Source organism: Halichoeres trimaculatus, unplaced genomic scaffold (assembly GCF_033239565.1).
Source record: "Halichoeres trimaculatus isolate MK-OKI-2021-1 unplaced genomic scaffold, fHalTri1.1 fHalTri1_scaffold_5, whole genome shotgun sequence".
In the NCBI taxonomy this organism is placed as follows: Eukaryota; Metazoa; Chordata; class Actinopteri; order Labriformes; family Labridae; genus Halichoeres; species Halichoeres trimaculatus.
In genome coordinates this window covers 29,259,158-29,285,491 of record NW_027437183.1, presented here as the reverse complement: position 1 = coordinate 29,285,491, position 26,334 = coordinate 29,259,158, and the positions used below count along the sequence as shown (strand labels likewise).

At 41.4% G+C, this 26,334-nt stretch overlaps 2 protein-coding genes and 1 non-coding gene across 6 annotated transcripts; all 3 read left to right on the top strand.

Moving 5' to 3' along the window:
• The first annotated feature begins 720 nt into the window (after positions 1-720).
• Positions 721-9,038, top strand: LOC141790100 (uncharacterized). Its single transcript, XM_074669738.1, has 13 exons — positions 721-845; positions 931-1,115; positions 2,333-2,468; positions 2,595-2,813; positions 3,085-3,172; positions 3,665-3,786; positions 3,970-4,075; positions 4,172-4,243; positions 5,919-6,028; positions 6,124-7,889; positions 7,963-8,458; positions 8,671-8,764; positions 8,871-9,038. Exons 1-13 carry the CDS (start codon positions 721-723, stop codon positions 9,036-9,038), a joined length of 3,687 nt encoding a protein of 1,228 aa, XP_074525839.1.
• Positions 9,039-10,156: 1,118 nt separating this feature from the next.
• LOC141790297 (ubiquitin-associated protein 2-like) lies at positions 10,157-26,215 on the top strand. 4 transcript variants are annotated; one of them, XM_074670077.1, is made up of 29 exons: positions 10,157-10,273; positions 11,611-11,747; positions 12,012-12,089; positions 12,215-12,325; positions 12,488-12,647; positions 13,858-13,935; positions 14,796-14,859; positions 15,073-15,161; positions 15,443-15,495; positions 15,827-15,891; positions 15,994-16,216; positions 16,353-16,608; positions 16,756-16,893; positions 17,309-17,445; positions 17,674-17,924; positions 18,028-18,271; positions 18,406-18,445; positions 19,314-19,434; positions 19,643-19,700; positions 19,836-20,061; positions 20,274-20,365; positions 20,746-20,796; positions 21,099-21,177; positions 22,341-22,541; positions 22,857-23,027; positions 23,798-23,902; positions 24,360-24,433; positions 24,687-24,878; positions 25,375-26,215. In XM_074670077.1, the coding sequence occupies exons 2-29, from the start codon at positions 11,652-11,654 to the stop codon at positions 25,468-25,470; spliced, it is 3,549 nt and encodes a 1,182-aa protein (XP_074526178.1). In that variant the 5' UTR covers positions 10,157-10,273; positions 11,611-11,651; the 3' UTR covers positions 25,471-26,215. The 4 variants fall into 4 exon arrangements, with proteins under 4 accessions (XP_074526178.1, XP_074526176.1, XP_074526179.1 ...); XM_074670075.1 differs by having other exon boundaries at positions 19,607-19,700; XM_074670076.1 differs by lacking the exon at positions 10,157-10,273 and adding an exon at positions 10,576-10,688 and having other exon boundaries at positions 19,607-19,700.
• LOC141791155 (small nucleolar RNA SNORD121A) lies at positions 19,486-19,562 on the top strand. Its single transcript, XR_012598301.1, has one exon. It is a non-coding gene; the product is annotated as a small nucleolar RNA SNORD121A (small nucleolar RNA).
• Positions 26,216-26,334: the final 119 nt, after the last annotated feature.

The following is a 26,334-nucleotide window of genomic DNA, read 5'->3' as shown; positions in this document are numbered from 1 at the left end:
TGTGATTTACAGCTTTAGTTGTTTAATTCATACACAAAACTGATGTTTAAAGGAACTGGCAACTACTTCTTCTAGGAGTCAGTTTTGAAACAACTTCTCCTTTCTTCTTAAGTTAACCTTTGGGCTGTCAGCAGACAAACCCTGAAATAGACAGGTGTCTATAACCCATCCCCTTTACTGCCTAAAGTATGACTATGAGGCTTATAGCTGTACTTTAAGCCATGTTGCTTATTTGATGTAATTGAAACTGCACTGTTTGTCCCCTTGTAATTCAATTTGCAGAATTAGCAGCTGCTGACACTCAGGAACCCCCAATGGTCTCCGTGGTTCAGCCCGAGGCTAACATTGACCATCAGGAGGGGTATTATTTGAAGCAAAGCACTGCATGACTATTGCAGCTGCCATTTAATCTACTGTAGAGGTCTAAAATGCAATGGCTGCACCCTTGCGTCTGCTATATTTAACATATTTTCTACAGCACAGAAATGTGTGACATGACTGTACTGTACTGCCCTGGCTCCATCCTGACCAAGTGTCAAATTACAGCATCATACCAGTGCTCTGTGCTTTGCTTGTCATCCCACCAGTGCAGTGTGGAAGTATTGACACAGTGACTGCACATATCATCAGCCACCAGTCTTTAAAAGAAATCACAGAGTGTTGTACTTTATCAACAATACATTGCTTTGTGTGATCAACTGATGGAAGGATAAAAACAAAATGTCTGACAAACCCAGGGGAGTTGGAGGAAACTCAAAGAAAAAGAGGGGAAAGGAAGAAGAAGAGATGACATTTGGTCTGCTGGAGTGTCTGAGAGCTGTTGGGCTGCAGCATCACTATGCCAGGTAAGTTCACATCCAAGCTCACATGTGTACCATCCTCTCCTGCTCTGCCAACGCCTCATTGTCTTTACTTTGGCTTGTCCTCCAGGTTTAGCTCAGTTGGCATCGATCGAGCAGCTCACCTTTCAGTACTCACCATGGAGGACTATCCCATCCTGGGAATCCATTCTATGGAAGACAGGACTCGACTCTTCCAGTTAATCCAAATGGTCAAAACTCTTGACCTGAAGAGCCTTGAGCATGAGGATGAAGATGTTTACAGTGCTGATGCAGGTAGAAGCTTCACATATGAAAACTGTGGAGCTTCTAATGAAGACGCATATAATGATGAAGACACAAAATGTGCTGTTGTGAGAAAACTGGACAGTTTTTCCAAGTCTTCCCGTGTTTCCAGGAAGCTTGATTTCAGTGGTGAAGACTCTCATCAGGAGCATCTTTATCATTCATTTTACAATGACTCAGGCCAGGGGGAAGGATCAGTCGCTACTGTGCAGCTTCATTGTAATACTGACAGTGCCTCTGTTTGTAGCTGCAAAGGAAATAACAACCACAAGCTGGATACTTATCTTCATCAATCTGTCAATACTGGAAAAAACGTCAAGCCAGATATCACAGGGGGGATTAGCATAAACACCTCTCCCAACAGATCATCGCCACAAAGCGTTGGGTTCCACAAACCAAAACCCAAGTCTGCAGCAGTGCCGTCAAAGAAGTTTAGAAACAAACCAGTTGGGCACAAAAATAAAGGAAGTATCTCCAGGGAGGAAAAAATCTTCACAGGCATGAGTTGTAACAGGGCTTTTGAACACACGTGTGATCAAACACCTGTTTACGAGTTAAAGAGAAAAGCTGGATACAACTATGGACTCCCATTAAGCCCCCCATCTCTTCCAGACAAAAAGTAGGTGCCAGTGTCAGCCTTACTCTGACTGCTAAATTCATACTATAAGTCAGTGTGCTACCCATGTTTATTAAATGTAATAGAAAGTAGCATGCAAAGGCCGGAACAGTAGCATTAAGACAACATTATGTGTAGAGTTACAAGTTACAAAATTATTTTGCGATAGTGTCTGTATCAGAATATTTGCGTGGAGTGCATTGTAGGGTTGTTTTCAGACAGTCATCCTGATTTTAGTTGTCAGTGCTTGTCAATCCATGTGTTTATGTTTTTTGCAGACAATCGGGTGGACAGCGTATCAGTGTATGTGTACGGAAAAGACCCCAAACACACGTAGAGTGCAGAAAAGGGGAGGCAGATGTTGTCACAACTCCGAGTAGAGAATGTGTGATTGTCCATGAAAGCAAAGAAGCTGTGGATCTGACACAGTACATCCTGCAGGTAGATATAAAGCTCAGAGGAGAGACCATTATACATCACTGCTATGTCACATTTTTATACTCACGGTATAGCTAAAATACATACCAATGAGTTTTCTATTAATTATGGTCATAGTGATGTTAATTAAAGTATATTGTCTGGGTGTTTTCAGTATTTGATGACCTCTCCTTTGTCCATTTGTCCTTGAAGCACAAGTTCTTCTTTGACCAAGTTTTTGGGGAGGAGAGCTCAAATGAGGAGGTGTATCAGAGAACAGCCTATCCTCTTGTGCAGCACATGCTCAATGGGTAAGGTGGTATTATTAGAATAGTACACCTTTAAGTCCTTCCAAATATTTTATTTCAAGTGCATGCTTGTATGTTTTAGCCTTGTGTTCCTATGACTCTATGCTCACATTTGTGTTGTGTCCACAGAGGCAAGGCCACATGCTTTGCATATGGCCAGACAGGCTCAGGAAAGACACACACCATGTTGGGCTCATCTCCAAGAAGCCCAGGGTTGTATGCATTGGCAGTTCGAGACATCTTTGCTCACCTGTCCAGCACACACATGAACTCACCTTTGCTGGTGTATGTCAGCTTCTTTGAAATCTACTGTGGTCAGCTGTATGACTTGTTGGACCACAGGAAAAGGTTTGTTTGTGTTAGTGAGTGTTTGTTTTGTTGAGTTAAAAAGGCAAGATGTGAAGCTTGCATCCAGTAAAATGTAAAGAAACATGACTAGAAAATAAATGTTTAACAGTCAAATGAAAGGAAGGAAGACATTTTGAATTCCCTGAGTCACCAGATTTGTAGTTGTGTTTTTGGCCACCAGTAAATATACTTTTGTCTCTCTTATTCTGAAAGGATTTGCATTTTTAAATCCTCTCTTCTAATGTCAGTATTTTCCTTATTCCTTCTTTAGGTTGTATGCGAGGGAAGATGGACAGAAGGTGGTTCACATTGCTGGGATGCGTGACGTCAGAGTGGACTCAGTTAGCTCACTTCTGGAGGTCAGTGCTTTCTCTGAAATTTCCTTAAGTTCATGCTGTGCTGTTATCACTTAAATAAATACTTTGAAAACCATCTGTCAAATATTGTATGCGGAAAAATTCTTTCTCTGCTTTTAAAATTCTGAACTATCATACTTGTTTATTTGTGGCAAAAGATAAAGTCTTGGATTTTTAAAGTGTCAATCGCATCTGAACATTTTTTAAAACCAAATTAATTTGTAATTCTTCAGTAGATCAATACCAATGCCTGCCATTTCAAATTTCTTTCAAAACTGTGTTAAAAAAATGTTGTCCTAGAAGGCACTCAATAAAAAACAATACAACCAGCTCTGCCAGGTACCACAGGTCACCTACGTCTGTGCTTATACACTTAAAGCTACTTGTAAGATTTAGATAATTCTTTTTTAATTGTAAAGGAATGATGTAATAATTTCAATATTCTTTGAAACCTCAGTGTCTCTCTCCTTTGTCATCTTTTTTGCACTTCTACAGGTGATTGCACAGGGAACAGAGGAGCGCACTCAGGGGGTGAGTGGAGTGAATCCACACTCTTCTCGTTCTCATGCTCTTCTTCAGATTCAGCTCAGAGATACAAACCAGCAACTTGCTGGTAGGTGAGTGATGACAAGTTTGGGTCGTGTTTATCAAAGTGTACACATTTCAGATGATTTCATGCTTTTTACCCATAAGCATAACTAAAATTATGTGTAGCAGATTCAGTCATCCTGGGAGCAAGGTGTACAATTTCTTAAATAGGATTTTTTTCTTTTTGTGTGTGTGTTTGTCTGTGTCTGCAGAATTTGGTTTGTGGACCTGGCAGGAAGTGAGAGAGCATCAGATACAAAAGAACCAGACAGACAGAGTCGTATGGAGGGAGCTGAGATCAATCAGAGTCTGTTGGCTGTGAGGTCCTATCACTGTCACACTCTAAAGAATACATGAAGTCAAACACATCTTTGAAAATAACCATATTTTATCATCACATTTGCTTTATTTCAGCTCAAAGAATGCATCCGGTCCCTTGATCAGGAGCAGCTGCACACACCTTTCAGACAGAGCAAACTTACACAGGTATTTAGATGTACAAGTGAGCATAAATGTCATGGCTAGTTACAGTGAGGAAAATAAGTATTTAATGCATCAACTTTTTTCTCATAACATTTATTTCCAAAGCTGCAATTCAAATGAAATTTCTACCAGAGATTGGTATTAACTCAAATAATCCACACATGAAAAGAAATCATGACATTCAAGTCCATAAATAATGGTTTTGTGGAATTAAGTACAATAACACAGGAAAAAGTATTGAACACACCATAGAAAGGCTGTATACTTTGGCAAGAAAATGCTCCATACCACCTGAAATCTGTCAGTAATTAGTGCAAACCAACGTCAGCTGGGCAAATTGATGGTCCTATAAAAAAGGCTGTTTTTTCACCAAGCAGTTAAATACGACACACCTCATGATGGGTAAAGGCAAAGAGCTCTCTGAAGACATTTGCAACCTGATTGTTGCTCAGCATCAGAATGGAACTGGTTACAGACTTTTATCAAAGCACCTGAATATTCCAGTCAGCACCGTTGGGGGCACTATTCACAAGTGGAAGAAGCACCTCCTTACCATTAACAGGCCACACACAGGAGCTCCTTTCAAGATTTCTGACCAGGGAGTCATAAAGATAGTCAGAAGAGTACTCAACGAGCCAAGGACCACCCTGAAAGTGCTCCAGAAAGACTTGAAGGCAGCAGATACAATTGTTACAGAGAAAACAATAGGCAATGCACTCCACCGCCATGGCCTCTATGGACGCTCAGCCGGCAAGACTCTATTCCTCAAGAAAAGGCATGTTGAAGCTGGTTTAAAGTTTGCTAAACAGCATCTTGACAAGCCTGTAGAATACTGGGAGAATGTTGTCTGGTCAGATGAGACCAAAATCAAACTTTTCGGCTGTCATACTACATACCATGTTTGGAGGAGAAATGGCACTCCACATCACCCAAAAAACACTAAACCAATAGTGAAGTTTGGAGGTGGATGCATCATGGCATGGGGTTGTTTCTTGTCTCATGGTATTGGCAAACTTGATATAATTGATGGAGCAATGAATGGAGCCATGTATGGGGAAATTCTTGATATGAATCTGCTGCCATCCACCAAGATGATGAAGATGAGACGTGGCTGGACCTTCCAGCAGGACAACAATCCAAAGCACACGGCAAAGTTGACTCTCACATGGTTTAAAAAAAAAGAAAATCAATCTGTTAGAATGGCCTAGTCAATCACCTGACTTAAATCCAATTGAACATCTGTGGAAAGAACTAAAGAAAAGGGTTCACCAGAGGGCACCAAAGAATATTCAAGATTTAAAGACAATCTGTGCAGAGGAATGGGCCAAAATCACACCTGAGCAGTGTGAGCGATTAGTTAAAACATACAAGAAGTGTCTGGAAGCTTCATTACAAACAAAGTCTTCTCCACTAAGTATTAGATGAGTCTCAGTTAGCGTGTGCAATACTTCTTTCTTGTGTGATTGCTCTTAATTCCACATAATCATTATTTATGGACCTGAACATTGTGATTTTTTTTTCATGTAATGTCTGGTAAAAACTTTGTTTAAATTGTATCTTTGGAAATAAATGTCATGAGAAAAAAGTTGATGCGTTCAATACTTATTTTCCCCACTGTATATCTTATAAGCCTCCTGTGTCTGGGTTGTCTCTGATTGTCTTTTTTTTTCCATACTAGGTTTTAAAAGACTCATTTGTTGGAGACTCGATGACATGCATGATTGCCAACATTTCACCTGGTCACTTAGCAAGTGAACACACACTTAACACACTGAGATACGCTGACAGGTAAGTGTGTGGGGTCCACACTGTAATATGGGAGATAAGTAGCTTGTAAGAACAATTATAAGCTACTTGATGGTAAAAGTGTGGGTTTTACACAGGGTAAAAGAGTTACAAGGACAGGGAGGACTTAAAAGAGGAAGGAGAGGAAAGCTGTTCCCAAAATGTAACGTGTCCAAAAGCAGCAGAAGAAGCAGCAGCAGCAGCCAAGGCAGCAGTGTTTTCATGAGAGGAAAAAGTCCTCCGAAGAAGCCAAAGTTTGGGACAAGCAGAGAGGCTTTCATTCCTACAATGCGTACCATGAGGCTGGCCACCGGAGGTCCAATTCTCTGCTCCACACCTAAGAATTGCAAGCAGGATGAGAAAACAAGTACAAGAGACAGGAGGGACATTGGTCTAGAGCAAGTAACACCTGTTAAAGGTGTCATAAGAATAGGGGATAACAGAAAGATAGCAACTGTAAGGGATAGAAGAATAGAGAGTGATGTTGGAATTGATGGTGCAAGTCACTTATCTGGTGACCAAAACATCAGGGAATCTGAGATCTTCTGCAAAGAATGGGGAAACCAATCTAAAGAAGGAAGAGAGCAAGAAAGAAGACAAATAGAAGAAAAAAGACAAACTCAAGGCAGCAGAGACTCATATACAGGTGTAGAGAGAGTAAAGGAAAGAGATCTGGGGAAGGAATATGGGAGGGACAGAGAGAAGGAGACGCACCTGAGATGGTATCACCAGCAGCTACAACAGTTTACGCCCTCCTCTGTCTTTTCAGACTCTACATGTCTGTCTGAATCTTCCTCTCACCCGGCCTCTCTTTCATCCTCTGTCTTTTCATCATCAGTTTTGTCTTTCCAACACTCTCCCCACCTCTCAGATTCTGCTCTTACATATCAGGGTTTGGAAGACTCATCAGATGATTATATTGCTACAGTTACTGTTAAGGCTGTGGTCCCTTTAACTTCTCAGCATTGCAATAAAGATAAGGACAAGGTTAGTCATGGTGACTCAGGTGGAAGGGATGTAGGATCAAGTAGGGAAGAAAGGAGACCAGCAGGTCTTGAGGGAATGAGAGGGAGGGGGTGGGCTTGGCTGCCAGGCTGCATGACAGGTGTGAGACCAGCTGCTAAGGAGGCACAAGTGTCTTACAACTGTGATTCAGAACAGAGGAGAGAAGTGGGTGAGGGAGGCTCAGAGTCCTCAGATGTCTCTGCTGAGGGAGTGTGGAGCAATGAAGAGCATGAGAGCAATGACAGTTGTGGCTACTCTACCCGCCCTGTTGTTGAGATGTCCAATCATCGAGCTCCAGCAGAAAGACCACTCTCCCCAGGCTGTGAACATGCCATCACCTCCCTGACCCCAAACAAACCCAGTGAACTTCCCTTCAGATCAAACCACATCAGGTGGACTTCAAGAGACCTGCATCCATCAACCCAAAGTTCTGTGACGGCAGAACCATCACGTAGCAAAGAGGATCTTTTGTTTGCTGCTGATGCCAATAAAAGACAATTATCAAACGCTGCTTTGCCTCCAGAAGATTCATTCAACTGCATTATGGAGCCGCTGAGTATCTCCTTGCTTCAAGTGGACCAACAGGCCGCCACAACTTCTTTTCTTCAAGGGGCGTCCAAGGGCAGCTCTCCCTGTCCACTTGGCAATGAAGTGAGAAAATGTAGTCGCAGGGTAAACGTGCATGCTGCATGTTTGGACAGGGCAATCAGAGTTGGAGGAGAAGGTGAATTTGGCCTCTCTCTTCTGGAGATGCCACAGGTAAAGACTCACTGCCCTCCAATCTCTAACCCCATAACAAGTAGCACTACTGAGGGAAGACAGGAAATCAGTGGCACCACAAACGGACTGCATGGACTGGGTAAGTGTGAAATATGTAAGAACATATACAAACTACTGCTTAAAAATGGTTATAATTTTTCTGTGACATTCAGGTACCATGACTCTTCCTATTCCAGAGAATAAGTTGGATTCTCTCCGGGACCAAAAGATCTACCAAAAAACTCCAACAGGCCTTTTCATCGAAAACTTGCCCAACAACACCTCTGCAGCCCCAGTCAAACTCTCGTTATGTGCTTTGTCCAAACGTACTTCGGTCATTCAGCCTACCTCATCATCAACCCAGCCCCATAAGAACAAAGATACAGGCAACTCTCACAATGCTGAGAAAAATGGTGGGACTCAAATACTTTCTCAGCATGTGCACAACAAACATCCTCTTCCCTTTTCATTGACAGCAACAAAAGCTGTCTTGGGCCAGATGAAAATGTTGCCAAAGCAGGGTGCCACAGTCCATTCAATCCCCTCTGATAACTCTGACATCTTACCCCAACCAAACGATTGGACTTCATTAAAGTTTCAAGGGGACCCCAGCAATCAGACAACCAGAAACATAATAAATCCACCGTTGGAAGATTTAGATCATGCTAAGTAAGTGTCACAATTTATGCTTATTACAAACCTGTTGTACCAAACATATTGTGTTTAAGAAGCCAAAACTACAAATGATAAGGAAAGTGTGTGCTAAATAGATTTCAAATTTCAATTGGTTACACTTTAATCCTCTTATAGGATACATATAGGATACAGAAGTCTTTTAGTCCTAGGTATAATTTAGAAAAACTTTTCCAATTACTCTCTAGGTGGCATGTCATTCAGGCCCATTGGAAGCAGCTGGAAGATATGGAAGCCTTGTGGCATAAGGAGGGGACTCTTCTGTGCCAGCAACCTGATATGGTCTGAATAACTAAAATTTCACAATTGCTTTCATTTTCCTTTTTTATGTTTTTAAAATGTATGACAAGCTCTGATTTGCACTCACCCATCGTCTTTATCTCAACAGGCATTTTCAGAGTATATCCACAAGCTGGAGGAGATCATGAAGAAAAAGGCTCAGTGTGTTCACAGCATGATCGCTCAACTGCAGCCATATCTTAGAAGCCATCATTCTAACCAGGCACACACGCACAACCAAGAAGTAGATCATCATGAAAATACTTGCATTAACTAAGCAGAAAGTTGCAAATATTTTTCACTGCAGAGGTAGAGGCAATGGAAATGCATTTTTAAAAAAAATACGCTGTCATGACTGCTAAATAAATTGTCTTGCACAGGTGCAAGCACAGCTGAATATTTAACTTTTCTTTAATTAATGCTCAGGTTTCTGGAGCTGGCAAGGTTTGACACTAGCATATTTATATGTAATCATGTATATATATTTGTGTGAAGGCAGATGGTTTTTCTTTTCTCTTAGATCTGTATTGCTGCTAAAAGATGCTGCAGAAATTATATAATGATTTTGATTTGCAGTGCTACTTTTTTTCTGTACCTGGTAACTTTTCATTCAGCTAAATCCACTGGAGCTCTGCTTGATCAAATCACTGGAATTTCTGCTTGTATGGGAATGATTTATTTCCATTGCTTTGTTTTGGTTTTGCTTGCATTTTGATGACTTCAATATTGAATTTTAATTCTTCCCCATGTAAATTGAGGCACATAAGTACTAAAAGACTTAACCTTGTTCTTTAAAAGGTTACCTGCATCATCACCAAATTGTCTGCACAAAGCAAAAAGTTGTCTCTCTTCATTATGATTAGTTTTTTTTTTGTTTCATACAGGCTTGAAAAATATTGTACATTTTTTCTGATAAAAAAGAATCTTCAGCTCAAATATTTTGCACTAAGTAGTTTATTGACTACAAACAATGTCTTGGTGCTACTTTTTCAGGTAAAGGATTCCAGTTTTGGAAATGTATGTTTTCTCTGTAAATTACAATGTTGGGAATAAATTTAAATTTTAAGAACAAAAAATAGTCCTGTATTTTTAAGTTAATTTTCATGGCGCGTATTTTGGGCACCTTTGTACAATTGGGGCCCAGTCAACCGTCAGTCTGAATTTGTTGTGAAAGGTTGTTTTCCCAGCATTTTATTTTATGTGAGCGAGTTTGTGTCTGTGTGAAGTGAGATGTCACATGGATAACTTTAATTTATGATTTCCTTCAAAATCACACATGAAATCACCTCGTCAATATTCTTAAGACAAATGTTTTCATGAGACGCAACCATTGAGTAGAGTACACAACATAAGGCGCGCTCTCGCTCGGAACGCGCACGTAAGGACACGGTGTGGAACCACCTGACCAGCACGGTGAGTGTTGATTGGCAGGTTCAGCTTCACAACGTTCAACAACGGCGCAGTGGGTCACGTGACAGCATCTGCTGCTGGCTGAGCGAAGCGTGTTAGCAGGTAAAGGAAAGAATAAAGATCTATGTGCTTAAATTACAGATTTTATTGTCTCGAAATGGCTCGGGAGTATTCTCATATAGTTTAAAGCAGTTTAGGGGAAAAACATTGGTCGTATTAAAGAACACCCTCGTCTTGTTCGGAGATTAGCTAACTATCTAACTCGCTAGCTAGCTTGTGTTGTATATACTGTAGTGCTGCATTGTATGCGGACGGGCCGTTCACATGCCGGGGAATTTAGCTTGCTGGTGTAACATCTCAACATTAGCGGGCCACGCGTTTTTCGCTAACTTTTTTCCCCTTCACACCCGTACAGAGTGCATCACTCCTAACCCAGTATTTGACGACGACCGTTGGAAATGTTAACACGCGGTGTTTATTGTTTCAGTTGCTATCTATAGCCCGGTCCTTCAATAAGGTTAGCTTTTTTGCCTGGGTTTACACAAAAGGATACGTTTTCACATTGTTAAAACTTGTTCTTATTACACTGCGGAGTAATATTAGCCATTTGCACAACAGCAACATTGACGAAAAGATCAATTTACTGTGACAAACTGCCAACGAATGTCGTGTGTGTGTCGGTATATCGTCGTTTGTCCGTCGCCCGGAACAAAGACCAGCGGTTAGCCGGGCTAAAGCTAGCGCTAGCTAACGAGAGTTGACTTGGTGTGAACATTAGCGTGGCTTCTATTTCCGCTGGGCTTATTTTAGTAAGAGCTCGATTCCGTCTTCCCTTTTGTTAATAAATGGAAGACACGGTTGTCATTGAATCAAAACGTTAACAGTTCTTCCCCAACCCACAGTTGGGAGCCAATAGCGTGCCTAAAGCTGGTCGGATCTCGCTTGTCTTCTCACGCTGACAAGTTGTCAGTTGAAAAATATCGTAATTAACGGGAAAAAAATTACCGGTGTATATCATTTCAGTGCATTTAATTTTCCTGTCACAACATAGACTAGACCTAGCGGTATTGTGTACACTTGCTTTTTAATCACATTTCAAACGGAGGAGGGGGCTTATGTCATACCTAACATGAGCTGGTGCATACTCACTGCTCTTTTACTGTCTGAGACTAGGGGAGGGTTGTAAGATGACACCTGGACAGTCCCCTCCTGGCTGGCTAAATTTAAACTGGGAGGTTGGGGGCAACAGATGGGGTTATAGTCTTACATGGTATAGTTGACAACAGCAAGTCTTGGACTGATAATTTCATACAAATCATGGTGGAAAATCCCTTTACTCAGTGTTGAATATTTCCAGATTCTCTCCCTGTTTCAAACACTGTCATTTATATTTGTGTGTCCTTATACTTTATTTTTCACCACTCCTTTTTTTCTTGCAGATTTTTCTATTTTGTACATACATTTTTTGTATATACTGTATATGATGACTTCAGTGGTCAGCAATCAATCCCGGGGGACTCGGGACAAAACGCTGCCCACCACCACACAAACAACACAACCACAGAAACAGATACAGGTGGGTTTTTAACATTTTACTAAGATACATAGATCTGGCATAACTTTCCTATCCTCTTAAAATATAGTTTGTATTTTCAGTCTTAAATGATGTAGTAGTATTGTCAAAATAAAATGTACAACAAATGTAGTGTGTATTTTACAACTCTTAATCGTACATTGTGTTTTCTCACAAGGATTATCGCTCCTATTCTGCTGACATTAAGGCCAGGTTTAATGTATTGTAGCTGTTTTATTTCTTACTAAACCTTGTTTGTTTTTCCAGGCCACAGCAGAACAGATCCGTTTAGCCCAAATGATCTATGACAAAAATGATGCAGATTTTGAAGAAAAGGTCAAACAGGTAATTGATGTGCATTCAAATAAATTTTATATCTGAACAGTATATCTTTTTGGATTGATTGTGATCTGTAGTACTTAATTTGGTTTTAACTTCTTGCTTTGTGTTCTTGTTTTGAACAATCACAGCTGATTGAGGTTACTGGTAAGACTCAAGATGAGTGCATGGTAGCCCTCCACGACTGCAATGAAGATGTTAACAGAGCCATCAATTTCCTGTTGGAGAGCAACTCTGACACAGTAAGACTTCATCTACACATCTATCAGCACATAACCTTATTCCCATTTTTTTATGTCTATTTAGCTGGGTTTGACTGAAACTGAAATGAACTTTGCAAACTATAAATAGCAATAAATGTGCATTTTATTGATGACCTAATTGTTTCATCATCTGGCTGCTAGAATTCTTGGGAAACTGTGGGGAAGAAGCGGAGCCTTGGCAAAGAAGGAGGACCCTCAGAGATAAAAGACAGCAAGGAGAAGAAAGGACTGGAGCGAGAGGCTAGTCGTGGACGTGGGGGGTCTAACAGAAGGGGAAGAGGCATCAGTCGTGGGCGTGAAGGTAATTAGATTTTATGTGTATTCTGTCAAGGGGATGAGTCCTAGCTTGTGTGACTTCTTTTTCTGTATTTGTATGATCAGCTCAAATACTGGGGCATTTCAGCAAATTTATCACGAACATTTTCAGGAACTTCCACATAGGTAAGAAAGTGGAAGTGAAAGTCCAGTCCTTTACATTTACTCCAACTTTTTTCAAAAAAAGAATTCCATTTTGATTTTCAATAATCGACTTGAAATATGGGGAAAAGTATAGTTTCATTTTGAGTAAATAAGAATCCAAATAGTATCAATACGGGTCTATTTTAGTACATGCTCCTAGAATCAAAGAGGAGACTGCTTGCCTGACAATTGTCTAGAGGATTATTATCAACACCCTCCACATAGAGGGTAGGCAGTGATTGGACTGGAAAGGTTGGCTGTTTGTGCTGCTTCAAGGAGTAATACTGTGGTAGTGACGAGCGGGAAAAGGTGCAAAAGTTACAGGAATGACCGTAGCCTTGAGAGGATCGTCAAAAATAGTCAGTGGAAGTAACCAAGAAGTGGAATGATGCTGATGTCAGTGTATCAAAAGGCCTTCAGGGAATGAGCTACAACTGTCTCATTCCTAGTATCAGGTCAGTTATGAACCGGAGACAACATCAGCCCTGTCATACTTGAGCTGAGGAGAAAAGAAACTGGACCAATGCTCAGTGGTGCATGCTTCTATTGGCTGACCAGCTTTATGGAGACAATTTCCTTTTTCCAGCAGGCTACAGCACCTGCTCATAGTACTTAAACTACTTGTTGTTAATGAAGCACAATAATACTGTGCATGATTGACTAGACAACTTGCTTGCCCTGGATCCCATGGAGAATCTGTGGACAAGAATGAAGTATATTCAGATCTAGAAGACGAAGGCTGCTATAAAAGCATCCTAAGTTTCACCAACACCTCAGCAGACCACAGGGTGATCAGCTCCATGCCATGCCACATTAATGCCATGATTTGTGGTGAAGTGGCCACAACCATATAATGTGTATAAATAAAGTACTAGAAGTCAGACATTTACAATCTTGTAATTCCTTATTTGATTTCAACTGTTGGGATGCATGTGTTTCCTTGTTAGTCTTTCATTTATTTGGAGTAAGTTTGAAGTTTGTCTTGTTTTCAGTTAGAAATGACCAAAAAACAAATGTATGGAAATTTTTAACTATGTTTTCACTTTATTCAGGCCGGGTGGAGGAGAATGGGTTTGAAGTGGCTCCTGGAGAGAGACGGGGAGACCCAGGACGCAGAGGTCGAGGCAGAGGTGAGTGTCCTGAAACAATTTTAGGACATTTCCAGTTTTGATAACATTTTCATGTTGTAGACAGATGGAAAAATGTGATATTTTTGAGTTGATCTATGTATCAAAGTTGGGAATAAAATCTGTTTTAATGAATACAATCTTAAAGGGGAATTAGCTTGGACGTCATTGTGCTTGTTTTGGTGTTATAGCTGGCAGCATATCTATTTGTGACTGCTGGCATTCAAAGTATTGCAGCACTCATATGTCTGGAATGCATTCGGTCTCTGCAGCTGCTTGAATGTGATGCTGTGTTTTTGTGATTGAAGAGAGGGTCAGTGGTGAAAGACATTAAAGGAGGTGTGGATTAGAGAAGTCTTGACAAGAAACGTAGGCTTGTTGTCAAACAATTGATCTGATAAAGGTGTGGGTCTATATGGTCTGCTTAAGAAGAGATTACCAGATGGCTATTTATGCTTGAAGTTTAGTGTAACTTATGTGCCCTTGTGACTATTGTAAAACTTGAAGATGTGTCTTGGCCAAGACCTATATCAATGTCTGTTTTGAGTGTTTTTCTTATTGCAGTGTTAAATTTTCATTATGTAAAAGGTGAACCCATTATTGAACAACATTCAGCACAGCCCTAAAGCCATGCTACTATATTGAGAAAATGTTAAATTAAAAAAAAAAGAGAACCTGTAATGTATGGGGTGTCAAAGAATGTATGAATGCATTTGCCGTGACTGAAAACATAGTTTATTCCCAGTAATGTTCTTACAGAGTGTATGCAGGAGTTTCATCTTTGAAAAGAAAATACTGAAAAGACTGGAGATGCAGAAGACCAGTCAGTCATCTTTAATTTTTCTTATGTTGTGTCTCCTCAGGGGCAGGGGGTCGTGGCAGAGGAAGAGCAGCTGCTGGCAACAGATTCTCATCCCAAGGAATGGGGTAAAAACACACGTTTGTTATAAATTTTACATCTCAAGTTGGATAAGGAGGTGGTGATGTTGATTACAAGCACATATCTTAATAGAAATTTGTGGAAAAAATGCTTCTGAACCTCATTGTGCAGTAATTAGCTATAGCAGACAAGAACGTATCCACTTTACTTACTTGCTTTCAATCCCGTCTATCCCTACCTTATCAATTTTCACCCTCCAGCACCTTCAATCCTGCTGACTACACAGCTAACTCTGGCACTCGACAGGAGGCATGGGAGGGTGATGGCAACGAACCGGCTGAGGCAACTGGTAAGGGAAATGACGAAACATCAAAAGCTGTCTTTACATACTAGTTAATGCTCCAGGATGGCTATTTTAGTATTAGTAAGAAGTGTCACTCTCTCCTGGCATTCTCCATATCTTTGAGATTCTAAGCTGAATCTGCATGATGGATTCAAAAGCTTGGATTTTTTTTTGTTTTGTAAAGCAAGCATAGTGCCATTTGTGATGTCAATGCTTTGGGTTGACTGATAGTTGCTGACAATAGTGGGTAGATCTGGCAGCTCACCTGGCTGTTTATCTTTTTTCAGGAACATGGGGGGGTAATGCAGAAGACTGGATCTCAGAAGACTGGAATGAGGATGTAAGAAAGCAATTTTTTATCATCTTCAAGAGATTTGTAGACTACAGTTAGTGTGAGTCAAATTATGCGAAGTTTGTTTATGCTAATTGTCATATTTTAGCTTATTGGTTAATCGGGTTAACTAGATAAATTCTATGGGCATTTTTACCTTTGTTGGATCGTACAACTGAAGAGCAAAATTAAATGTAAGGAGTAGAGAGTTGTGAATGTCTTTCGGCAAATGGTTAATTTGGGAGTTGAACCAATCAGTCACTTGATCGTTGATAAATAGTAGAGCTCAATCCCCTGTATTTTATAGATTTCTGTTCTTTACTTTTCAATCTTTCCACAGCTGTCTGAGACGAAGGTATTCACCGCCTCCTCTGCTCCAGGGAACCACATCACACCTGGACACAAGTAAGCCCCCCTGCATTAGCTCCAGCCAGCTTACATGGCACAAAAAACAAACGTTTTGAAATTCATAGCACAGATTAATTTCTCTCTCCGTTTCTCCTACAGTGTGGACTTGGCCAGCCTCTTACCCAAAGCTGGAGTGGGCTCAATGGACTCTGATTTGGGGGCAATAGTTGATGGCCCCTCAGCCGAGGATTTGGGCCAAAGCCTGGTGTTTACCAATTCTCACCACAATGGACGCACTGCAACACACAGCTACGCACACGCCACAGCCAACAGCTATGCCCACGCCGCCTCTGCTGGTACCACCTACGCACATGCTGCACTGGTATGTATAGCCTCTGAGACTTACACATGTGAATGCACAGTACTGCAAAATCTAAGCCCATCTTGTATGTTCCCAAACACACTAATTTTTGGCGTATGTGTATTCACTTCTTGTTGTACTTTTCTCAACCTCACAGTCATCAGTCTTGGGTTCTGGTTTCGGGTCCCTTAATGCACCTAAGCCAACACCTGGCCCTGACATGAGGACATCAGAGCAGCTCAATGGGCCGAGGCTTGGTCAGCGAGTCAGTCAGACGATAGCTGCCACCAGCAACAGTAATGTTTCCAAAGATGCAGGGCCACCTTCAATACAGAACCCTGCTCCTTCCCCCTCAACCTCTGTTGAAGTCAAGCCACAGAGGGTTGAAAATGGTCAAGTTACTGCCCAACAGTGTAAGTTCATCACAAACAAAATAGCCAGTCCAACATCAAAGTTTTTAGCATGATGCCACAGAGAAATCTAAAATGACAATGGGAAATGTAGAGTGCACTGAATAGAAATTTCATTAATATGTCCCATATTTATCCTTATTTTTTCAGTGGAGATAAAGCATCAGCCAGAGCCATCAGCGGTGCTCAGCCAGCTAGCTCAGAGGCAACAACAATCCTCCATCCTTCCCTCCACAGAGACCCTGGGCCTGTCTCAGTCACATGCTCCACAAATTCCCACACCACCAGGTAAGACTGCTGAATAGTATCTGACCTTCAAAATATGAAGAAATCCAAGGCAGCAGATATTTGTACATAAGTCAGCAAGAATTAAATCCCAAATTGCAGAAATGAGTACAAACTCAAATATCTGTTAATGCATTTGAAAGAAGGTATGGTATGTCTGGCATCCCAATTTAAGCTTCCCAAAAAGTGGGACATGATGGGTCTGTAATTTGGGGAACTACTCCCCTAAAAGCCAACGGACTTAACCGCACAGTGGAAATGGGGCTTAAATGAACTAAAAGAGGGCAATGCTTTTTCTAGAAAGAAAATACAACATGGGAGCTCTTATAGAGTATGTTTTTTCAAGATCACAGCAGAATCACCATCTTCTTTATGATTTAAACCATTTCAGTCTGTCTCCCATTTTTTTCTTCTTTAGGTCATGAATCCTCCATACCTCCCGTTAGAGATGGACCATCTCCTGGAGTTAAGCTGCCTGGCATGGAACCTCCAATCACAGAGGCTCCTCAGCGCCAGCTCAAGACCCAAAGACGCAGAGTCCCTCCCCCGTCAAAGGTAGACTCTTGATATTTGACTTTGTATTGGAATATACAATACAACAGATGTGTCTTAACAAAACTGCCGACCCGTTATCATGTGTAGTTTTTGAATTGATAGAAAATGAGCTGTTTGTGCACACTTAACTTGGTTTCCAGTATTTTTACGTTGAAAACAAAAAACAAAAACAATACTATTACTTCAGTTGAACTTGACACCTTTTTTTTTTTTTTCCAAAATTCCCAGATTCCATCGTCAGCGGTGGAGATGCCAGGTTCTGCAGATATACCTGGCCTAAATGTTCAGTTTGGGGCTCTTGACTTTGGGTCTGAGGCTGGCAGTGGAGCAGTAGATACAGCACAGGCAGAGTCGGCCAGAGAGCAAGCCCCTGCTCAGGCCCCAGTTGCAGCAGCAGCTCCAGCACCCATGTCTGTCCCGAGCAGCGTTCCCACTCAGCAGCCACAGAGCAGCCTGTTTTCCAAACCTGGAGTTGTGAGGTACATGTGAGATTTGTTTTGTGTTGTCGAGGGTTTGTGTCTTAATATGAAAGAATTCATTTAAAGAATTTTTGTGTATTTATCTGGTCTTATTTTGTCTTAGTGACCACATGAGCAGCCTGCCCACCCTACCCATGGCAGCATCAGATCCCAGCTTCCCCACACCATCTTTGGGCTTACCCAGTGCCACGCCCTCCCCCTCCCTGGGTCTTCCTAGTGCAGCTGCCCAACCGTCTTCCACAGCTCCATCAGCAGCCAACCGTGTGGAGAGCAGTGGTCCGAGGAACCTTCCACCACATTTGGGCTTTTCTCAGAGCAAAGATGTCCCAGCAGCTGTTTCTCTGACGGTAGGGAAAACCTTCTTCACTGTCTTGAATTGACCCAAATGACACTAAGATTTACACCTTTTGTCTGTCTTCCAGCCCTCTTACTATCTGCCAATGTAACTAAGTTTTTCTTTCCTCTCCACCTTTCCAAATAGAATGGCTACAGTGGAGTGAAGGCACCAAGCACACAGGATGGTAAGTTTTCAGTGTTGTCTGTTCTAAGGAAATGTCCAATAAAATGTAATAGGAGTATTGATTGCTAAGTGTGTTTGTCAGGAAGTGGAGTCATGTAAAGAGGCAGGACATAAAGTTTGTTGAAGAACAGTGTTGTATTAACCCATCCTTCTCATTCAGTTTTAATTAATTCTGTTTTCATTCTTCCTACATTACATATATTACATATTGAAATAAGGGATGCACGATATTGGATTTTTGCCGATATCTGATATGCCAATATATCGAAACCCCTTTTGGCCAATACCAAAAATGACAAGTTTGTTTGTTTTTTTCACTGTAAAGAAAGCTAGGTCTGTCCTGTACTGGCATTTATATGTTACTCTTATTGTGACAGTCTTATTTGTTTGAGAAACACACATAAAACAAGACAAAAAACATTTGATTTTACCATAAATAAGAAATGTATTATTTTTTCAAACTCAAGACATTCAGTATTGAAATACAGAAAAATAATTTTTTTAGATCACATGAACTTTAAATGTACAATGCGTTTTTAAACATAACCAAGTTGCATTTGATTATTTTAGAGCTACTGTAACAACCTGGTGACAGACACAGAGCTCTGCAGTGCAAATAATTGAAGTGCTGCATTTTATTTAAGGAACTTATTTTTCAGATGGAAAATAATAATAATCCTAACTGAATAGCACCTTATCGGCTGTGACTATCGGCAGAAATTTTCATATCTGCCGATACAGATAGACATATTTTTAAGCTTTTATCAGCCGATACCGATATTGTGCCGATAATATCGTGCATCCCTAATTGAAATCTAGAAATCTTAAATTTGACACTTCTACTCTTTCTCTCCTTGTTTTTAAACTAGCACCATCAAGAACAGTGAAAACAGAGTCTCCTGTTATGACAAGTGATAGTGGCTCCAGCCACCACATCCCCTCCCCTGCAGTTACACCTTCCCACTCCACAGCCATGCCCTCACTCAACAGGTAAGGTTTTTACACACTGTGAATTTCTTATGTTGCCAGTAATTTTTTGTTTGTGTGGAGATAATGATGGTTACAAGCACATATCTCAATAACTCATGTGGAATTATCTTTGACTGAATCTCTATCCTCCTGCTCATGTTGCCTCGGCTACTTGCCCATGTTGCTTTGCCAGATTCAAGCACATGCAACAATTTTACTCTCTTTCTAGCCACGTGACCAGTACCCACCCATCTGGATCGACCCTGTCCACAAGCTCATCTCTCACTGTAAGTGTTTGTCCCCTCTTGGAGATATTCTGAAAGTTAATTGCTAAACTAAAAAATTATGAGTAGAAACTTGTATTAATGATGACTTCCATTCTGTTTTCTATCCAAACACCCTCTTTACTCTTGTTTTATCAGATGAGCAATGAGGACAGCAGCAGCAGCAGTGTCAACCTACATGCATTTCCATCATCAACATCCAGCCAAGCTGTCAATCCCAGTTCTTCAGTTCCCCAGGCCATGAGCAGCTCGACCAGCAATGGGCTGCACCCATCTGGAGCACCGGGACTTACTCCTAATGGCACAAACACCACACTGTCAGCTGCAGGAACCCGCACTACACCCCTGCTTGGCACCACATCAGGTAGGCTTATAAGACACAGTAAATCATCACAAGACCAAAACTCTTGGCAAAATAGAATCTCGTTCATAATTTGTTTTTTTCACCATTGGTCTAAAGCTGTCCAAACTTAGTTTTTTTCAAACTACCCTCTCAGAATAAATCAAGACATCTACCTTATGATTTAGGTTTTTTTTAAGGCTCCTTGATCAAGCCAAAAATCTTCTCTTTGCCAGGTAAAGCTCCTCCTAACTTGGCCCAAGGAGTGCCGCCCCTTTTGGCAAACCAGTACATCATGGGCCCTGGGGGTTTGCTCCCAGCTTACCCGGTAACTGTCACTCACAATTGTTCAAATTATTCCTGAGTGTTTATTTGGTATAAGAAAAGTTGCGTCTCTTAGTTGAGGTCTATATTGGTGTATTTGAACGCGTTAGCACATTCTTTATGTTCATTTTTTATCCAGTTGATGTCTATCTTGGTTTATCTCCTGGTTGTAACTCTGAGTTTACTACTTGTTTTAAAGGGCTTCTGGTAAGGCAGATAAAACCTCTGTTTTGAGTTTTAAGACCAAGCATAATGTCAGTGAACACATCAAGAATTAGCAAAGGTTGACTATATGATATCAAAGACACTGGATAAAAACAGCGAGGTTTCTCGAGAAAGGGACACAATAGTTAGTAATTTTATTACCATTTTTTATTTCAACAGCAGATCTATGGATATGAGGATTTGCAAATGCTGCAGTCTCGTCTTCCAATGGTGAGTCAGTTTTAGTCTGAAATTTCTGTTACATATCACTTTGCTTGCTTGCGAAACCTCCTGAACCAAACAGCTCTTAGGCATGTCTTCCCACTTTCTTTTATGAAGTAGCCATGCATTAACTCCAGGGATGTGTATTATAAAGTGGACCATACTTGGCCCAATTTATGGCCAGTGTTGCTCAAGTAATCAAGAAATCAGATTTCTTCCTGCAGGGCTTACTTTGTCCTTCATGTGAACAATATCATAACTTACACTTGCCCCTGGTTATATTTTCAGTTTTGTTTTGTCTCACTACACAGGACTATTATGGTGTAACATTCCCTGGCACAACAGCAACCCTGCCTGGAAGAGATGCCCTGGCCAATAACCCTTATTCAGGCAAGTCATATATTGTGTTGACTTTAAGATTCTGAGTTCAAGGGCCTGTACTACGAAGCTGGATTAGCTCTTAGAGAGATAACTTCCTGGATAAGTTTCGGGTTTTCCGTACTACGAATGTGGATCTCTTTTTATCCAGACACGTTGCCCCGGTAACTGATGCTGAATGCCAAACCTGGTCCAGAGCAGGTTAAGTTCCAGGATAAGAGCTCTGACAGACCGCCCGCTGACCAATCGGACCATCAGCAAGCATGAAAGACCGCTCAGTCACCAGTTTGCTCAGCTGGAGTGAAGTCCTTCGGCGTGGGACTGCCCCCTGTCTTTTTGGCCCAACATTTTTTCTTATGGGCTGTGAACAAACAATATCTTACTGATCATCATAACTGAGACATTGTCAGGGAAAAGTAGAAATGTGTGCAAATGGAATCTTTTATACTGAGACTTTGAAGGATGTTTTTATATTTATTTTTTATTTGCTCCCACGTCCTTTTTTCCCAACTGCTATTGCATCCGAATACAAATTTCCTATAATGAGCGTTTTCCTTGGGATTTGTAGGAAAGTGGACTCTTTCTAATTATGAGGTTGGATATTATGCTGATCACACACACACTGACTGACAACATAAATGAATAAGGACATAACTGCCCGTGTCGTCACATGATGAGATAGGTCTATTAATATCAGCATTTAGGAAATTTACGCATTCACACAGTCGGCGATTTTTTGCCAGCAATCCCTCTGGCCACAGTCGTGTTGCTTCTGGCCTGGATTATATTGCGGTACCCCTCGTACTTTTTCAGTATTGTTTGCTGCTCCTCTGCCGTAAAGTAGGCTGCTCTCCTCTCCATTGTGGTTAATGCTCCAGGGCCGCTAACCGCGCCCATTTTATGTATGTGCGCACAGATCCCAGTCGAATTCACTTATCGAGTTGATAACGAGCTTTTTGGGACAGCAGATCTGGATGACGGAGATCTGGTGAAGTTCAGCGAGTTGTCGCAGAGTTATCCTGGATTACTTAATCCAGCTTCGTAGTACAGGCCCCAGGTCTATTAACTGTGGATTATGATTAATCATAACCATGTTGACTCACAGAGATATGAACAACTTGACACAACTGGACCAGGTCATAAAATCTCAGTTTTGATTTCTTCTTCCCACCCAGGTGAGGCAACAAAGTTTGGCAGGAATGACTCTTCATCTCCTGCTCCCCCAACCAGCCTGTCCACAGCTGGGGTACAGACACAGCCCCAGCAGGCTCCTCAGGCAGGAACACAGGGGCAGGGCCAGGGACAGAGCCAGGGTCAGCAGACACAGAACCAGGCCTTCCTAAACCCTCCTCTCCCCCCGGGCTATGGATACACTGGTAAGGGAAGCGTGTGTTATTTAACATGTCACACTCTGAGTTATCATAACACCTGACATTTACTCCACAATGGTTAGTTTGACTTCTGGGTATCCATCTGGAATTGATGTAATTGTATCAAATTTAATTGTACTTAAGTGAGATTTCTCCAAATGACTTAAGTTATTATTAGTTAAGACCAAATTTTAAGGAATTTATGATTAATGGATTTAAAAGCAGTTTTTTTATATTGAAGTGTCGACAGTAAATTGTAGTTTGTGGGGTGTTGAATGTCAGAGATCATAACACAGCTTTTTCTACCCTATCATCCTCAAGGTCTGCCATACTACACTGGTATGCCAGGGGTTCCCTCGGCTTTCCAGTATGGCCCCACTGTCTTTGTACCTCCTGCTTCGGCCAAACAACCTGCTATGGGACTGGCAAACCCCTCCAATCAATACCATCAACAGCATCAGCCCAGTTACGGACAGCATGCGTATGGCACAGGTAGGACCAAGACAGAACCAGCAGCACTCTGTGTGTCACTGATGTGGCTCATGGTGTATGCTGAGAATTAACATGGCGTAGTTTTTTATCTAGTTTATCAACAGTTGTGAGTTCTCTTTTAAAAATGATTGATTTATTAAGACTGAGTTCTTGAGTTTGTACTGTAAGATATTTTTCAGGTTTGAAACACAACAGCCAGCACATATTTCTATCCAGGTAGTTTTGAAAACGACCTAAACTAAAGTCATGTGGTATTTTTGATGCTTTAAGAACCCAAATGAATAACTTGTCTTACACTTGTACATTACTATCATGAGGTTTTGGTGTCACGTAATAAAGTTCTTTGTGTCATGTATTTTAGACAGCAGTAGTATAGTAACAGAGACAGTGTGTGTACAGTGGGATTGGCCTCAATTCTGTGTGAAGAGTTTGAAAGGAGATAAAAGATAACTCAGTTTTCTACTCTTTACATTTACACCAAATGCTGCATGTGTGTGTGGTATTGGGCCTGTGTGTTTTTTGCTTGTGCTGCATGCATAGCTCAAACCCCCTGCTGAAGTTGGACTCGGCTCATTAAAGACACCGCTGCCATGTTAGCCAGGTTACCTTACTGCCTCTCTCTCCCCTGCCCCCCTTCTTGTTCTTCCATCCTCTTTGCTCTCTTTTCTTCTCTTCACATCATCTGGCCTCCATCTCCTGTCTCTACCTACCCATACCCTCTCCCCTGCTCACTCTGCCTCCTCTCTTCTTTACTCCTCCTTCTTCTTCAGCCTTTGATGACCTATCTCAAGCCCACGGTGGGGAATACAGTAAGGGAGGGTACGGAGGCTCTGCTCAGTCACAGGCCAAATCAGCGGGCAGCGGCCCAGGGAAAGGTACACACACAACTCACGTGCGCACACTCTTACAACAACACACAAAGTCAGCTGGCTTTTCTCCTGTGGGAAAAACAGATGTACTCACAATTACAGATGATGCTACAGACAAGAGTGTTATGGAGAAAGGTGTGTATATGCATGTGTGTGATCACACTGTGATGTGCACATAAATGGATACATGCAAGGGGTGAAAGGAAGTGAGAAACAAGCTTCTGCACCTCCTCACTTACTATGCTTCTTCCTACTGGCTGGCCCCCTTCTACTAACAGTGGAAATGAGCAATCAGTGTTTGAAATTCAGATAACAGTGAAGTGACCGTTGTTCTTCTTTTCCCCTCTTAACCCCTTGATTTTCCTCTATTCTATCCTATTCTTTCTTCTCTGGGCTCTCCTTCTTCCCCTCTTAAATTCCTTCCTCTATCTCTTCTTTCCTACCCTTCTCTTCCTCCTCTCAGCCCCAGGACTCTCAGGATCAGGTACTGGTGGAGGAGTACCCGACATGGGAGGTTCCATCTACAGCAAAACTCAGGTTCGTGATTTTCCATCTCTGTGCTTCAGTGAACAGTAAAGACTTGTTTTTGGTAATGGTAATCTTAAAGTTACACTCAAATGGCCCAGCAAATGAAGACATCATCTTGAAAATGCATTTGGTTTGATATTCATATAAAGTTTTGAAACATGTTTGCATAGAAGGGACTTCCTTTGAGGGCACAATTTAAAGGCAGTTGGACACACACATATTAAATCTGTTCTAATTTCTTGTATTGTGTTTTTATCCCCAGTCTTTTGACAAGCAGGGCTTCCACACAGGGACACCGCCCCCCTTCAGTCTGCCTTCAGCACTGGGAGGAACGGGGCCCCTGAACCCTGGGGGTGCTCCTGGCTATGCTCCTGCTCCATTCCTGCACATTCTGCCACCCCACCAACAGCCCCACTCTCAGCTGCTGCACCACCACCTCACACAAGATGGCCAGGTAAAGTGGGGCTCTATGGTTTCCGCGTCCGGAGATCCTTAGAATTGGCTGAAAAAAACAGAATCTACTGTTTAACTTTTACTGGATACCTCAAAACTTGACACAATGTGACTGAAATGTTGTCATCGCAAAGAGAAGAAAAGTTTGTCTGGTGAAATGTTTCCAGGGCTGTAGTAAAGTGATCAGTTCATGACTCACATTGTCCTCACAGGATTTCAAAAACTTTTGCCATATTGTTTTCTTTTTTTTGTGTTTAAAGAAACCCCACATGTTTAAAGGCTTTTATGCTGTAAAAGCTTTAAAACATCAGACTGCTAAATGATATTTTGACTATTCATTCCTGCAAAACCTACCTTTATGGTTACTCAGCTTTAGTCTTACTTAGTCTGAAGAGACAGCAGATAAAAGGGTAAAAACAGACTAGCTATGAAGTTACTTGGTGATGTACAAACCACTTTTTTAAAATTTACTTTTATTTATTTTTTTGTACCTGCAGGGTGGTCCAGGTCAGCGCAATCAGTCCAGCAGCATGCAGCAGAAGACTCAAGGCAGCAAGTCCAGCTATGGCAGCTCCCCCTACTGGGCTAACTGAGGAATGCTTTCCACCACCCCTCCCCAACAGGCTGTTTGTGTGTGTGCGTGTGTGTGTATGTAAAGCTTAAACAGAAAAAAAACAGACACACTACCCTCACAATGAGCAACCTTGGGCTTCCTGGCCCTGCTCCCCCCACCTCCACAAGTCCTCATAAGTCTTTTGGGTTCTCTCTTCCCCCCCTTTTCAAAATTGGTTGTACATGTAAGATATTTATGTATGTATTTATATATATATACTGTATATGTAATAGTAGAACATGAAATGTGGTTGCTGCATTTTATTTTTGAAGGACATTTTGTTTACTTTTTTCAAAACTGCAGGAAAAGATGTTACATTAAGGCAGAATGGGATGAGAATGACGCATACAGTGGTGAGAGAGTGAGTGAAGAAGAAAATGATCTAAAACTTCCTGTAAGAAACCAGAAAAAGGAAATGGAGAGAGCTATAGCACTGATTGCCTATGAGGACATTTCAGATGGGGGTGGGGTTTATAATAACTAACTACATCTCTTGTCTTTTTTCCTTTCTTTTTATACATAACTTACTGAATGACCAGGCTCATCCCCCAAAAGTTCATTTTGTAGTTTCCTGACTTTTCCCTCCTGCCTCTGTTCCTCCCCTCTGGAGGGCTGTCTGCTGTCCTTGTGTCAACACTTTCCCTGGAAAGAAAGACCCGCCCATCCGAATTTTATATTTTAATTTAATTTTAACCACGATTTCCCTCAAATAAAAGTTCTGAGCAGTTGGAAAAATCTTGCTTGTTGGGTTATTTCTTCATTTGTCTGTTTTTTTTTTTTTTTTTACACGTTTTCTTGTCCTGTTCGTAGAATTTTCTGAGTGTAAACAATCTCACTGAAAACA

What these genes read in the sequence shown, in the direction of transcription:
- LOC141790100 (XM_074669738.1), top strand. Translation starts at nt 721, where the DNA reads ATGTCTGACAAACCCAGGGGAGTTGGAGGAAACTCAAAGAAAAAGAGG. An exon ending in TTGTTGGACCACAGGAAAAG is followed by an intron (nt 2,814 to 3,084) that starts GTTTGTTTGTGT and finishes TTCCTTCTTTAG; the next exon opens with GTTGTATGCGAGGGAAGATG. An exon ending in AAACGGACTGCATGGACTGG is followed by an intron (nt 7,890 to 7,962) that starts GTAAGTGTGAAA and finishes TGTGACATTCAG; the next exon opens with GTACCATGACTCTTCCTATT.
- LOC141790297 (XM_074670075.1), top strand. Translation starts at nt 11,652, where the DNA reads ATGATGACTTCAGTGGTCAGCAATCAATCCCGGGGGACTCGGGACAAA. An exon ending in GGCACCAAGCACACAGGATG is followed by an intron (nt 18,446 to 19,313) that starts GTAAGTTTTCAG and finishes TTTTTAAACTAG; the next exon opens with CACCATCAAGAACAGTGAAA. An exon ending in GGGCAGCGGCCCAGGGAAAG is followed by an intron (nt 23,903 to 24,359) that starts GTACACACACAA and finishes TCCTCCTCTCAG; the next exon opens with CCCCAGGACTCTCAGGATCA.